The sequence below is a fragment of the Marmota flaviventris genome, chromosome 1 (assembly GCF_047511675.1).
Source record: "Marmota flaviventris isolate mMarFla1 chromosome 1, mMarFla1.hap1, whole genome shotgun sequence".
Classification (NCBI taxonomy): domain Eukaryota; kingdom Metazoa; phylum Chordata; class Mammalia; order Rodentia; family Sciuridae; genus Marmota; species Marmota flaviventris.
In genome coordinates this window covers 45148160-45162198 of record NC_092498.1, presented here as the reverse complement: position 1 = coordinate 45162198, position 14039 = coordinate 45148160, and the positions used below count along the sequence as shown (strand labels likewise).

General features: G+C 38.3%; 1 protein-coding gene across 2 annotated transcripts in view; it reads left to right on the top strand.

The window, feature by feature from the left end:
* The window catches only part of Cttnbp2 (cortactin binding protein 2), a 144101-nt gene that overhangs the window by 89130 nt on the left and 40932 nt on the right, over nucleotides 1-14039 (top strand). For both annotated transcript variants that reach the window (XM_027926329.3, XM_027926330.3), the window contains 4 exons: nucleotides 5777-5894; nucleotides 10510-10785; nucleotides 12813-12908; nucleotides 13639-13718. In XM_027926329.3, coding sequence (XP_027782130.3) covers nucleotides 5777-5894; nucleotides 10510-10785; nucleotides 12813-12908; nucleotides 13639-13718 — 570 coding nt within the window. The remainder of the gene's footprint in view (nucleotides 1-5776; nucleotides 5895-10509; nucleotides 10786-12812; nucleotides 12909-13638; nucleotides 13719-14039) is intronic.

Below are 14039 nucleotides of genomic sequence, written 5' to 3'. Positions count from 1 at the left end.
TGTACCCACTACAGTCCTGTTTATGCCTCGGTAGAACTGCTTAGTGCCCACTTTTACTCTTTAAGATGTCCCATTTAGAACATTATATGATAAACTATTGATGACCATTTTCACTTTCGCTCTCACCAGTCAGTTCCATGTGGTTGTGTCCTCAGACCCCAATGCATAGGCCCCTTAGCCAGTCAGTTGGCTATGTCTTACATTTCCTCTCTTCATCCAGTAACATCACCTGGCGTTTGTTTTTACGCATGCCATCTTCCTAACTTAATGAACTTGAATGATTGATACAACTCTAGATTTTACTTTTATAAATGAACTTTGAATATATGGCCTCCTCCATTGACTCACAGACCCTGCCCTGCAGAGCCTTCATCATCTGCTGTCTCGATGCATTCAGGCTCCTACCGTGGTATCCCAGTCTCTAGGTTTCACTCCTTCACAATGACACACGAGGGACCTTTCCAGCAGGTGAACATGGTGATGTAACATAACCACTCCATGCCTTTCCACAGGGTAAGGGCCAGCCCCTTCCTGCTGGCCTCAGTCACCTCCACAGGTGCATTTATGTCACCTTCCACAGTGCATTCTGTGCTCTAACCATGTATGACCAGTAGCCATGGTTACATCCTGTGCTCCTCTCCTTAGCTTTGCATCTGCTGTTCCCATTGCCTCAAATAGCCTCTTCTCCTGACCTGAACTTTTTTTCTGCCTGGAAAACATCTCAGCTGAAGTCTTGGCTCCAGGAGTTAGGTATTCCCAGGGCACCTCTCTGCACTTTACTTAGGGCTTCTACTTTATTGTAATTGTTTATGTGCCTCTCTCTGTTTCCACCTCCTCTGAAAAAAACACTTCTTTCATCTTTGTGTATATTGTTCCCAGCAGTCTCTGGCCCAGAAGCACTAATAGCTTATTGAATCAATAAATGATTGGGCTGTTATGGTTCTTTCATAACTGGTCCCTTTCTCATCATCCTCTTCCTTTCCAACATGACTCCTACATGCAACATTTGGCTTTTTAGAAAAGACATTCATGGCAATTCTGCCTGGAACACATCCCTGTACTTACAGAAAAGCACTGAACACCAGTTCTCAGCCCTTCATAGTCAATTCCAGTCAGTTTCATCTTTGGCCACTCAAACCTCCATGTACCTTCTCACTAATGCCCTTACTTCCCATCTTAACAGTGTGCATCTCCCCTGCCTTTCAAGGAAGCCTACCCTGCAAAGCCCTGAATACACCCGCACCTCCAGGTTGTTCTCACTTTTCTGCACATTTCAAAACTCTTTCTTCTTTCTCTCCCTCTGCCCAATCTCAAACTCTTGGCTCCCTGCCTTGACTTTGATTTTATCTCTTACTCCTTGAACCTGGGGCTTCTGTTTAATCTGGTTCCTTGCTTATAAGCTCTCATTAAAAGACCATGGCAAAGATTGCTTAATATCTTAATATACCTTCAATATCTCTTCTGCCCTTCACTGGAATAATGGACCCCTTCACTTGTTTTCTGAGCCAGTGGTCACCCAAAAATGGGTTGTAAATGTGAGTGGAAGGGAAAACTGAAGCCTAAGTCACTACTTTAAAGTCTGTCACAGCAGGGGTATCTCTATTGGACTTAACAGGACTTGAGCTTAAACTCATCCGTCTAGATTCCGGGGTAGCACACCCTATCCAGTTTTGCCCCCCTGGAAATTCATTCCCAGTGACTAGTCCTGCAGCATTTCTCCTCTTCATACAATCCCACCCAACAGGAGAAAGCATAAAGTATTTTTCTCCCTCTGTCCCTACTCCTACTCCTCCATAAAGTAAAAGCTTACTCTCATATCCAAAGGCCCATGTTAAAGGCTTGGTCCCTAGCTCATGACACTTTGGGGAGGTGATGAAACCTTTGAGAGGTGGGGCCTACTCCAGCATCTCCCAATCATTTGCGGTATTAGGATGTTGGCTATTCCTCTTTCTCTTTTTGCTTCCTAGCCACTCTGAGGTGAGCATCATTTACTCTACCATGTGCCCCAAACCATGGTTTCCTGTCTCGTTACAGGTCCAGAAGCAACAGTGCCAGCTGGCTACAGACTGAAACCTCTGAAACTCTGAACCACAATAAACCTTTCTTCTTTTTAAGTTGATCATCTCAAGTGTTTGTTATTATAATAGAAAGCTAATGCATCCCTTCATTTTTTGTATTTTCTCCATGTCCAACTATTTATGACACTTTGACACTCTGTGGGACGGACATGGAATCTTGTTCTTAAGGACCTGAACAGCCTTAACATAGTGGCTGGCACAGAGGTGCTTAGTACCTGTTCCATGAAGTTGTAATGTGGAGTAAATAAGCATTAAACCACATAATGTCATTTTAGTAACCAGCTGACTAAAATCTATATGATGGTTGTCCTTTAAGATTACATTGCCTAGTGATAACATAGCCATAGGAGTTTGTGGAAGTACTCCTTGTGGTATTTGCACAACATGAAATTGCCTCACAACACATTCTCTGAATGTATCCCCATCCTTAAGCCATGCATGTCTCTACTTGCAAAGTGCCAGAACAGTGCCTAGAACTTGTGCTCAAATCATTGCTGTAGCTGCTGCTATTAAGTGCCACCTGAGTCAAAATTTTTATCTCCCTTATGTTCCCTACAGAATCAGCATAGCACTGTAGAGTTCCCCCTTGTAGCTAGCTGTGTTTGGATATGCATTACCCTTGAGCACTGACATTTCACGTTTCCTTTAAGAGGATGTCACTGCCCTACCTGAGTGTGACAAAAATTAGAAACCACCCACTTTGAAAGTCAGAAATCAAAGAACCTTAATTCAGGAGAATTGCAAATGTATATTGCACCTTTTGTCATTGCTGTTTGTAATGTGAAGTAACATCATTTAGAATCATCTTGATACTAGTGATATTTGTCATGTGCTTGTAACATCTAATCAATTAACTAATAGTACTGTTAGTACTTGTTTTCCAATTAGTGATTATGATGTTGATTTTAATAAATGAGGGCTGGTGATAAATACTGTGAGTTTTAATATGTGCCAAAAACACAAGAGCTTTGTATGCATCTTTTCATTTAAGCCGTATAACAATCCTATAAGATACAGATATTTGAAACACAGATAAAGAAACTACAGCAGAAAATGTTAAAAGATTTACCATTGGCTATAGATATTATCATTTGTAGTGTTAGGATTAGTATCTAGGTCTGTTTTGACTCTTATACTCTTGCTACTAATACTAACTTGTGTAACGAATGTGTTATTTTTATCTCTTCTCATCTTGGGAATTAACAAAACTTAGTTCTCAGATTGTATTCTGTTTAAGTCTCTTAGAATGAATTTCTCAATCAATATTGTGTGTCTTTTGCAGTAACTACCTTATTCATTTGCTGGTTTTATATAATTAGTAATAACAGCTTGATAAGAACTGTTATTTATACATTTGACTGAATTCAGCTAATTTATAAACAGTGATTTCTTAAATCTAAACCATAGATAGATTCATGAAAGCCAAAATTTGATGACAAGTCTTAGAGATCCCTCCAATCTGAGTAGGAGCAGGCAATAAGAAACAAATGCTCTAGTAAGTTCCCTTTTCAGACAGGCTGATTTTTCTTACAGTCTCTCTGATTGAGTCCCTTTTTTACATGTAGGTACCAGTGCTTAGTCTCTTGTCCAAAAAAGGTTCTGTGTATCAGCTCTGCTGTAGACCAGCACTGGTTTTCTGTTCAAATTTCACTTTATTTCAGTTTATTATTATTATTGTGTGTGACTTAGAGATTTCTTATATTTTTCTGTGAACTCAGTATTGCATCTAAAAGTATGTTTTGGAGGTAATATGAAGCAACTGGAACTCACACATACTCATGGGAGTACCAATGTACAGTCACTTTCAAAAGCTCTTGCAGATGCCACAACCTGTACCCTAGTGATTCAGCACAAGTACATATACTCAATATTTGTGGACCACAGGACATGTATTGCAGTGTTCATAGTGGACCCAAATGTCCCTCAACAAGAGAATGGATAAGTATTCACGTAATGGAATACCATTTAGTAATATTTTTTTTTTAAAAAAGCAAGTTGAATTATGACCACTCCTAATACATGGATAAATCTTAAAGACATTATGTTGAATTAAAGAAGCCAAATATAAAAGTATACCTAAAGTACAATTCTATTTATATGGAATTCAAAAACAGGTTAAACCAATCGCTGATTTAGACATCAGAACAGAAGTTATGGGGATGAGAGGCTAGAGGTTGAAAGGAGCAAAGTGCTCCTTCCACAGGTTTGTTCCCTTTTGATAGTGCTTCAACCTGTGCACTTATGTAGTTGTCTATGTGAATATTATACTTCAAGAAAAACATTTTATATTAGAAAAGAAAAAATTTATTTTACTCAGCAGAAAAAAAGGGTGCTTAGGAAGATTAGAGAAGGCTTTGCAGACTGCCTGATTTACTGTGTTGTCTGAAGTGTCAGTCCCATCCATGCCCATATAAGCACAACTCAGAGAGAGAGAGAGAGAGAGAATGAGAGGAGGAGGAGGAGGAGGACATTACTTGGTTTAGTTTTTAGCTCCTTCTCATTGTTTCTGTTTTATTCAGTTTTCTACATATTCTTGTGGACAATCAGTATACAAAATATGAATTAGTAACAGTTGCTCTAGTAGAACTATTTTTTTGTTAAATACCCTGATATAATATCCTGCTATGAAATTCTTTTTTAATTGATTTTTTAAAAAAATAAGTGACAGCATAATACATTACAATTCTTATTACACATATACAGCACAATTTTTCATATCTCTGGTTGTATATAAAGTATGAAACTTACATCTATATGTATATTGTCTTGTAATTTGCATTTGCAGAATTATGAGGACTAAGACCTTTCACGTAATAGTTACTGATAGTTTTTGAAGGAAGATTTCCTTAAGCAGCTTAGTAGGACAAAAAGCTGAAAAAAGGAACAGAATTTTAATTAATATCTATTGGGAATGATTTTTTTTAACTCAACCATGATGTTCATGTTTTTAAAATAAGTAAGTAGGGTGGCATAAGTTCTCAAATTACAAATGTGCTTATGGGAACTCTGGGAAAGAATTACTGGAGCCCTGCACTTTAGGAAGGCAGTTTGTAGTCTAGAAGGCAATAGGGAGCATCCAATGATAGCAGTGTTTTTGCTTCATATTATCAAATTACCATGAAAGGGTACTTGAAAAGTCAGTTTCATTCTTAATTTCACTCTGCAAACCCAGCAATTAATGAGCTAATCATTTTTTTAGTCATCAATGGATTTTTTACTTTGTTTTTTACTTGTGGTGCTGAGGATCAAACCCAGGGTCTCACACATGCCAGGCAAGCACTCTACCACTGAGCCACAACCCCAGCCTAAGAATTTTTGTTGTTATTCTTCAAACCTAAGAGCCTTCCCTGAGAGCAATGACTCCCATTTAAAAGAAGGACTCTTTGGGATGAGAATATACACAGTAGTAGAGCACTTGCCTGACAGGCTTAAGGTCCTAGATTCCATCCTCAGCACAGATTTAAAAAAAAAAAAAAAAAAAAAAACTTACATAAATGAAGCATTCTTTGCTTTTCAGTTCTAGACATTATTTAGATTAATCTGAGACCGGTTTGGTTATTTGGGTTGCTGGAATTGAAATAAGATTTCTAGCTGTGAATTCTTGATTGGCTTGCCACAAGCAACTGGCTTTTCCTTTGGGTTTTGCACTCAAGTTAATTCATTTTGACGTGAAGGTAATAGAGGTCTTGTCTTTGCAGAACTGCCTAGAAATCTTGTGTAGGCATGGAGGGCTCGAGCCGGAAAAGAGAGACAAGTGCAATCGGACTGTGCATGATGTTGCCACAGATGACTGCAAGCATTTGCTGGAGAATCTGAGTGAGTGGCATTCAAAGCTGGTTGCTCATCCTCCCTCTATGCCTCAGGGGCCTTTGGGATAATGGGAAATACATTATTGCAAGTACAATTTTCTCATTCCCTTGTTAACTTCTTTTGAACCCTTGCTAATGCAAAAACATTTTATTGATGATAGATATAGCAATTATTTCTTCTTTCCATGTAGAATGACATTACAGAACAACTTGCCATTCAGATAATGCTAGATCTTTCTTGTATTCTACTGACTAATCCAGGAGAGCTCTCTAAATATTAATTGCTTTTTTTCTTCTCACTTAGATTGTTGTTCTAGACGTTAGATTTGCCAGGGTGGGTGAAATCCCACTGGGTACTCTGCATCAGCTGATCCTCTGAGAGAGGCACGTGGGTTCTCTCCTGACGCCTGGTTGCCTATGTATCTATGTATAATTGATAATCTCTTGGGTCCCCTTCAGCTCCAAAAGTATAGTCTCCTTAGCACATTTCATGAAAGGCTCACTAGTGGGTTTATGAATATGGAATGCCAGGTCAAATAAAATATTATGACTTATATCAAGATTATTGCCCAACCCATCCATTTTACCAGCTGTTTTAATAACTCAAGGATGAACAGAATTTTAAAAGTTAAAATAATGTTTTAACCTTCAATCTTATACATAGATTTGTATTATTTTATCTCACAAGGAAGGAAAAAATACATGAACTGTAAAAATACAATAATATAGAGGCAGGCATGTAGTGCACACCTGTAATCCCAGCAAGGGCGGCTAAGGCAGGAAGATCACAAGTTCGAGGTCAGCTTCAGCAACTAAGGACTTAAGCAACTTAGTAAGACCCTGTCTTAAACAATAAAAAGGGTTAACTTAGTGTTAAAGTGTCCTTGGGTTCAATCTAGAGTCAGGTCATAAAAGGCCTTATATTCCTTGTGACTCAATCCTGTGGGTAAGTTTTGACTTAATTGCTGTGAATTCTGAAGAATGATTATAAGCAAGTAAGTAAGTGAGAGATTAGAAATGTAGAAATAACATCTTATGTAGGATGCTGTAGGAGGAGGGGGCACATGACTGGTACCAAGTCAGAAAGAACACAGGCCAGAATTAGCTAGTGGGAGCAGGGCTGGAGGAGAGGGTCATGGTTATCAAGGCATAGGTATGCTGTTAGATGGGGCAAAGTGTAGGGTGAGGAAAAAGGGGGATTAAAGGCCATGCCCAGAGGAACCCCCAAAGCCGAATAGAAGGGAAAACTGACTCAAAAGACTGAGCAAAATTAGAAAAGAAGTTAGGAGACTATCTCTGAGAGAAAGAAGTAATTCAGTACTATCAAATTCTCTAGGGTATAAGGGTTAAAAAGAAACAGCCACATTTGGCAAATAGGAAGTTGCTGCTCATAGGGAGACAAGTTTCATGCATTCTGAATCCAGAAACTCATTATTTTAAACAATGAATAATATGGAAAGACAGTGGGAAAAAACAAATTCAGAATTCTTCCCTTTATTCATTCATTTAGTATTGAGCTCCTCAAGTGTCAGTCACTCTCCCGACCATATGGGATAAGTCAGAGTTAAAAAAAAAAGATTGTTATCCACAGGGTATAGTGCACGCCTGTAATTCCAGTGGCTTGGTAGGCAGGAGGATCTCAAGTTGAAAGCCAGCCTCAGCAAAAGTGAGATGTTAAGCAACTCAGTGACACCTGTGTCTAAATAAAATACGATAGGTCTGGGGCTATGGCTCAGTTGTCAAGTGCCCCTGAGTTTAATCCCCAATACTCTCCCACTCTGTACCCCCAATCATGAAGGTTCTATTCTAACATTAAGGGACAGGAAATGAGCAATAAACATAATTCATTACATGGTAATATGAGATAGTGAGATGTGCCATTGAAGACTAAGGGGGATTGGGTGTGGATTTTAATTTTTAAAAAGGTCATGAAGGTAGCCTTCCTGGTAAAACATTTAAGCAAGGACTTGGAAGAGGTGAAGATATATAGATATCTCAGGTAAAGATTTTCAGGCAGGTCCTCAAATGGTTCGAGGTAACTGGTAATTTCTGAAGAACTGCAAGAAGGGCAAGGTGACTGGGTTAGAATAATGAGAGAAAATCAGGAAACAGGTTGGAGAAAGTATAGAATAGGTTGGAGGCCTGATCTTGTTGGAATTTATAGGTCATGATAAGGACTTAAGGTAGCCATCAGAGTGACAGATCTAATGGATGTTTTAATTGTCATTGGCTGCTTTGTTGCAAATAAACCATACAGAGTCATGGGTAAAATCAGGGCCATCATTTAGGATGTGACTCTAGTATTCCACGTGAGGGGACAGTAATGGTGGCTCAACCTAGGATGGGAGCAGATGAGGTAATGAGAAGTACTTGGTTGGGTTGTGGAGGTGTGAAATATCAAAGTGGCAGAACATACTAATGGATTGAATGTGGAGTGTGAGAGAGGAAACTCATGGGTTAATTCTAAGTTGTTCAACCTCAGAGATTGGCAGGATGGACTTGCTGTCACAAGAAGGAAGGTTGTCAGAGGTTGAAGCAGATTTTGCTGATGAGGATATGGAGTTTAGTTTTTCGTGTATGAATCTGAAATGTCTGGGAGGCTATCTATGTCAAGCCAGCAGGAATTTTGGAAGATGAGTAGGAGTTGCATATGTAAGTTTGAAAGTCAGCAGTCTACCCATGATATTTTCAGTCATAGGACTACATGAGATCATTAAGTAAGTGTATTAGTCAGCTTTTTGTTGCTGTGATAAAATACCTGCGATAAACAACTTAAGGGAAGAAAGATTTATTTCGGCTCAAGGTTTGAGAAGTTTTAGTCCATGTTATTTGACTCCATTGCTTTGGGTCTGAGGTGATGAAGAACATCACAGCAGCAGAAAGCTGCTCAGCTCAGCTCATGGTGGCCAGGAAGCAGAAAGAGAGAGGGAGCAACCAGGGAGAAGATATCATCTTCCAGGGCACACTTCCTCCAAATAGGCCCTTTCTCCTATAGTTTCCATCACTTCCTGATTATGTCAAAATATAAATCCTTCAGTGGACTCAGTCACTCATGGCATCAAAGCCCTTGTGATCAAAGCCTTCAGGACTTTCCTGATTGCCCCACCCCTGAACCCTGTTGTATTGAGGATCAAGCCTTCGACACTTTCTGCTTTGGGGGAAACATTTCAGATGCATATAATAGGAAGTGAATGTAGAAGATTTTAAAATAAAACTCTCTGAATCACTCTGTCATTAAGAAGTCTGGAAAAAGTGGAGAGATAGTGAAGAAAGAACATCAAGGAAAAGAATGAGCAATGAGGAAAGCTAGTAGGAGTCTGTCAAGGAGCAGAGAGAGGTCACTTACATCAAATGCTGCTGATAAGAAAGATAAGTAAGAACTGACAGTTGGAAGATAAAATAATCCAATAGCTGGTCAGCTAATGAAAGCCAGTTTTAGAAAAGGATCATAAAAATATATACTTTAAATAAAGCATTGTAATGTTAAATCTTGCAAAGTAATTCTTTCACCGAGTTTTAGTCTTTAGTATTGTTCTTCTGAGTTTTACCTATTCTTGTTAGAACAAAACGTACATTTAATGTATCATGTATGATTTTTAGTGTTTGAGTACTCAAACACATTTGTAAAGTAAACCAAAGATACTGTCTGTCCAGAGATTATTACATTTTTTATAACTGCATATAGTTTTCTCATTTATACCTTATTAAATGATATTTTTAGTAACTCCATTAAGTGTCTCTAAAGCATTCAACCTAGTTTTTATAATAACAGTAACTCATATGTCATCAGTTTATGGAATATTAAATTCACTAATTGCAGTAATGAGTTGAACAGACATAGAAGATCTGGGAACAGACACAAATGACTCTTAGTAAACATATAATTTAAATCAAAAACAAGTGCACAGGGATGGCACCCACTGTGGTGGAGCCCCAGTCAAGTGCTGTCAGAGAAATTGAAAGATCACTTAAGAAGTTCCTATTGCATTTTTATCATTTATCCAATATTTACTAGTGTTTGCCATGTAACAAATAATGTGTTGAATCCATTTCAAACAGAAGTTTACTTAGTTGTTTTTAAAGAATAATTTGAGGTATAGCAATTTCAAGGCAATTCACCAAATATATACAGGTAGGAAAAGGCCAAACCTGAGGCTCAGACCAAGCTCAGTAGAATTCTCAAGCTGCCATCATGAACTTTCTGGCCTGTATAACTATTGCCTGATTTGATCATCATATTATCTATAAAGATAAGGAGAATAGATAGAATTCAGGATCAAGGAGGAGCTCTAGTTTTCTTAGATTTAAAAAAAAAAACGATTTGAAACTCAAAGGGAGTCAGTGGAGTACAAAAGGTTAAAGGTACAAGGAAAGATAAACAGTTCATACAGGATACCTCCAAAGAGACTGTGAAGAGATTGGGAGACCAGACTTTACTCCAGTATAAGACTATTCAATTTAATGTCTTTAAAGAAAAAAGATAGCTGTCCTTCAATTTATTTTTTAAATGTTCATATCTGCTTATTTTATGTAATACTTTTGCTGTTTTTTTTTTTTTTCTGTCAAGTTTGGTTTTTGTTTTTTTGTTGTTTTTGACTTCTAATTCTTTAATCTTCTAACAGATGCTCTTAAAATACCCTTAAGGATTTCCTTGGGTGAGATTCAACCAGGCAACTGTGGTTCTGATGACTTTGAATGTGAAAACACAATATGTGCTTTAAATATCCGCAAACAGACATCATGGGATGATTTTTCAAAAGCAGTGAATCAAGCCCTGACAAATCATTTCCAAGTAATCTCTTCTGATGGATGGTGCCGTCTGGAAGACATGACATTTAATAACACTACGGACTCCGACATCGGCCTCAGTGCAAACAGTGTACGATCCATCACGCTAGGTATCATCGGACCTACAGTGGAGACACAGTTAAATTGCTGGCTTTATTTATGTTTGTGGGCATCATAACCTGATACTCAGTTCATTGATTCAGCACATTTAGTGCTCTTTTATGGCAACTGCCAGTGCTGAGAATCTTGAATATTCACAACATAGCCATTACATAATGTAGCCTGTTAATATAAAAAAAATGCTTTTATGCCCCAAATAACACCAGAGAGTAAAGAACATGAAAGCCTTTGATGAGGCTTTGTGATTACACTTGTATTCTAGATAAATGCAAGAAATCAACCACACCACAGCTGCTTGCTAAAACACAAATTCTGAACACAGCCCCTAATTTCCCTAGCTGTGCCAGGAGCACTGGGGTACATTAACATCTTACCTCCAAAACAAGTGTCCTAATGAAGTCAAGGGTTGGAAATGCTTTAAAGAAGATACGTTCCAAGCTCCCACATGGGATGAGTCAAAGTGGTAGCTTGTTGTTTCTATTTGAGAGACACAGCAAAAGAGACTCTGAAGGACTTAGAAGATGAGATTTTCTTTCTGCTGAGCATAGTAGGTGCCCTAAAAATGTTGCAATCTCTGATTAGTTTCTTATCTTCTGGGCCAGAAGAACTAACATCCATGGGAAGCCTCTTTTTCAAGAACTATTTTAGATGCTTTATAAATGTTTTTTACAGTAGCCTGATTGTGCAACTAACTAGGTATTAGAGGACTTGCCTCAGGTCACACAACTAAGGAGCAAAACAAGATTCAAATCAGTCTGTCTGATTCTTTTCCATGTTAGAATAGAATGGTCAAGACTGTGGGAAGGGTGAACTTTTAAATGCCTATTAATATTATATCAGAAAGAATATTGTTCTTGTTATAGCAGAAAGTATATTATTCTGTGCACTAATATATGCCAATTCACTTTCAAAATATACATTAGCACTAGATTTTAGAATAGATTATTTGTGATAACTTGATTTTATGGGTCTTTGGCATGATCATTAAGAAGATTATTAGTATAGCATTGTTATTCAATTAAAATTTTTATTAAAAATTAGATGACGGTGAAGAACACATTTAGTCAACAGAATAATGGATGCTAAGGCCAGATTGTTCCAGTGTTCATGCTTGTCACAGAAATGTAGCATATTGTAATAGCATTTCAAATGAAAAAACTTTGAGTGTTGTGGGAGAAGTACTTACGGCTGGCTGTAGACACTTGATAATTGGTAATGATAATATTATTATCATTAATATGTGTTTACAGGTGATTTTAATGTATCCATAGCATACATACATACATAAATAGATAGCATGCATGCATGCATACATACATACATACATACATACATACATAGCTAGACTAAAGGAACATCAGGCTAACAATCAGAATTCTTGATGAGGTATATGCATGAATATGCTGAAAATAGACTTTTGAAAGAAGTGGTCTGTGGAAGGGTAGAGATGAAAAAATACTCAATGCTAATCCCTCCCTAGAAAAGACATGCATGAAGTAGAAGCCCTTCTGAGCAGAAGTTAGCAGAGGATTGAATCTGAGAAAGCTAGCCCTTTTCTGAGCATCTGAAATTATCTTTTTATTTTTTCCTGGAATCCCTTTTTGTTGGAAAGGGATTCAGGGACAAATCATAAAGGATCTGATATCTCATCCACAGTGCTTGGGCTTTGTGAATCAGACATTGGAAGAATCCAGAAATGGTTTTTATGTTATGAGCATTTTGCTTTTGAGAACTTGATTCTAGAAATATGTGTCTATATTTTTGCTCTCTTGATACCTTTTTCAATCCCTTCTCAGGATGACTTTTAAGAAGTCTGTCAATTGGACACCTTCCTTTTGACCTTCAAAACATTCTTAGAGAGTTCACCCCTTGTGTGGCCTGTAACATGTTCTGTTTGTGCTGTGGACAACATAAGCTCTGGATTCCTTTGAGTTCTCACAGAGGATGTGTGTTTAGCATTATGAAAACATTACTTTTTAAGTAATCCTTGACATTTTATTTTGTTTGTTTAAACTAGGAAATATGCCGTGGTCCACTGGTCAGAGCTTCACCCAGTCCCCATGGGACTTCATGAAGAAGAACAAGGCAGAGCAGGTCACTGTGCTTCTGTCAGGTAACAATGTTCCAAGTTGAGGTGACATTCAAGGAGTATTTGCTTCATGACTGGTTCACAGTCTGCATGTTGTCCTACCTCCTCTAGTCATGCATGCGACACTCCCACTGTGAGGCAATTAAATGTTGCTGTTGTTGTTGTTTTTTGGAAACATTTGATTAAGAGAAGGAAAAATGAAAAGCCATGTCTCCAAATTCTCAGGTGATATCACACTGACCATTGGCTCTGCTAATGTCATTGTACCTTTTATTAGAAAAACCCAGAGATAACCAGAAGTGGTGGGGCAAATCCATAATCCCAGAGACTTGCAACACTGAGACAGGAGGATTGTAATTTTGAGGCCAGCCTTGGCAATTTAGTAGACCATGTCTCAGAATAAAAAAAATAAAAAGTGGAGTGGGGATATAGCTGAGTGATAGAGTGCCCTAGATTTGATCCCTTGTACCCTCCCCTCCAAAAAAAGGTTCCCGGAGGACCCCACCAATTAGTCCTTCCCCAATTTCAGGCAACCTCCAAAGAGTACTCTTGATTTTTTTCATCATGGGTTACTGTCACCTAGGAGACTTTCAGGGAAATGATGGCACATTGGTGTTTCTTGACCAAATGTCAGCTCTGCCTATAGATGTCCACAAACATGTTCTTTCTTTGATGATAGGTTCGTTGCATTTTGACCATCTCTACTTAACAAGGAAGAGCTAATTTTCCTTCTCTATATTTGTTTCTTATACAGGTCCCCAAGAAGGCTGTCTCAGTAGTGTGACTTATGCATCCATGATCCCTCTTCAGATGCTACAGAACTACCTCAGACTGGTAGGTGGACACTGTCAGTGGAAGCCTCCACTTCCATCTGGCTTCTTCAAAACCTGGTGGTCCATTATTATATTTATAGGAGTGAAAGCCCTAGCTCTCTCCCTGGCAGGCTGCAACCAGTTCATCTGGAGTTAGTTGTTATCCAAGTATCCATTTCCTGGACCCAGAGACCACCAGTGACTGGTGTTATAATTTAGGCAGCAGGAGGTTGTCTTCCCTTAACAAGGATTTAGCATCAAATGAATGATCATCAGTATGGACAGGAATGGTCATGCATATCAAGATGCTTGACTATATGCATTTATGAGTTAAAATTAAGTA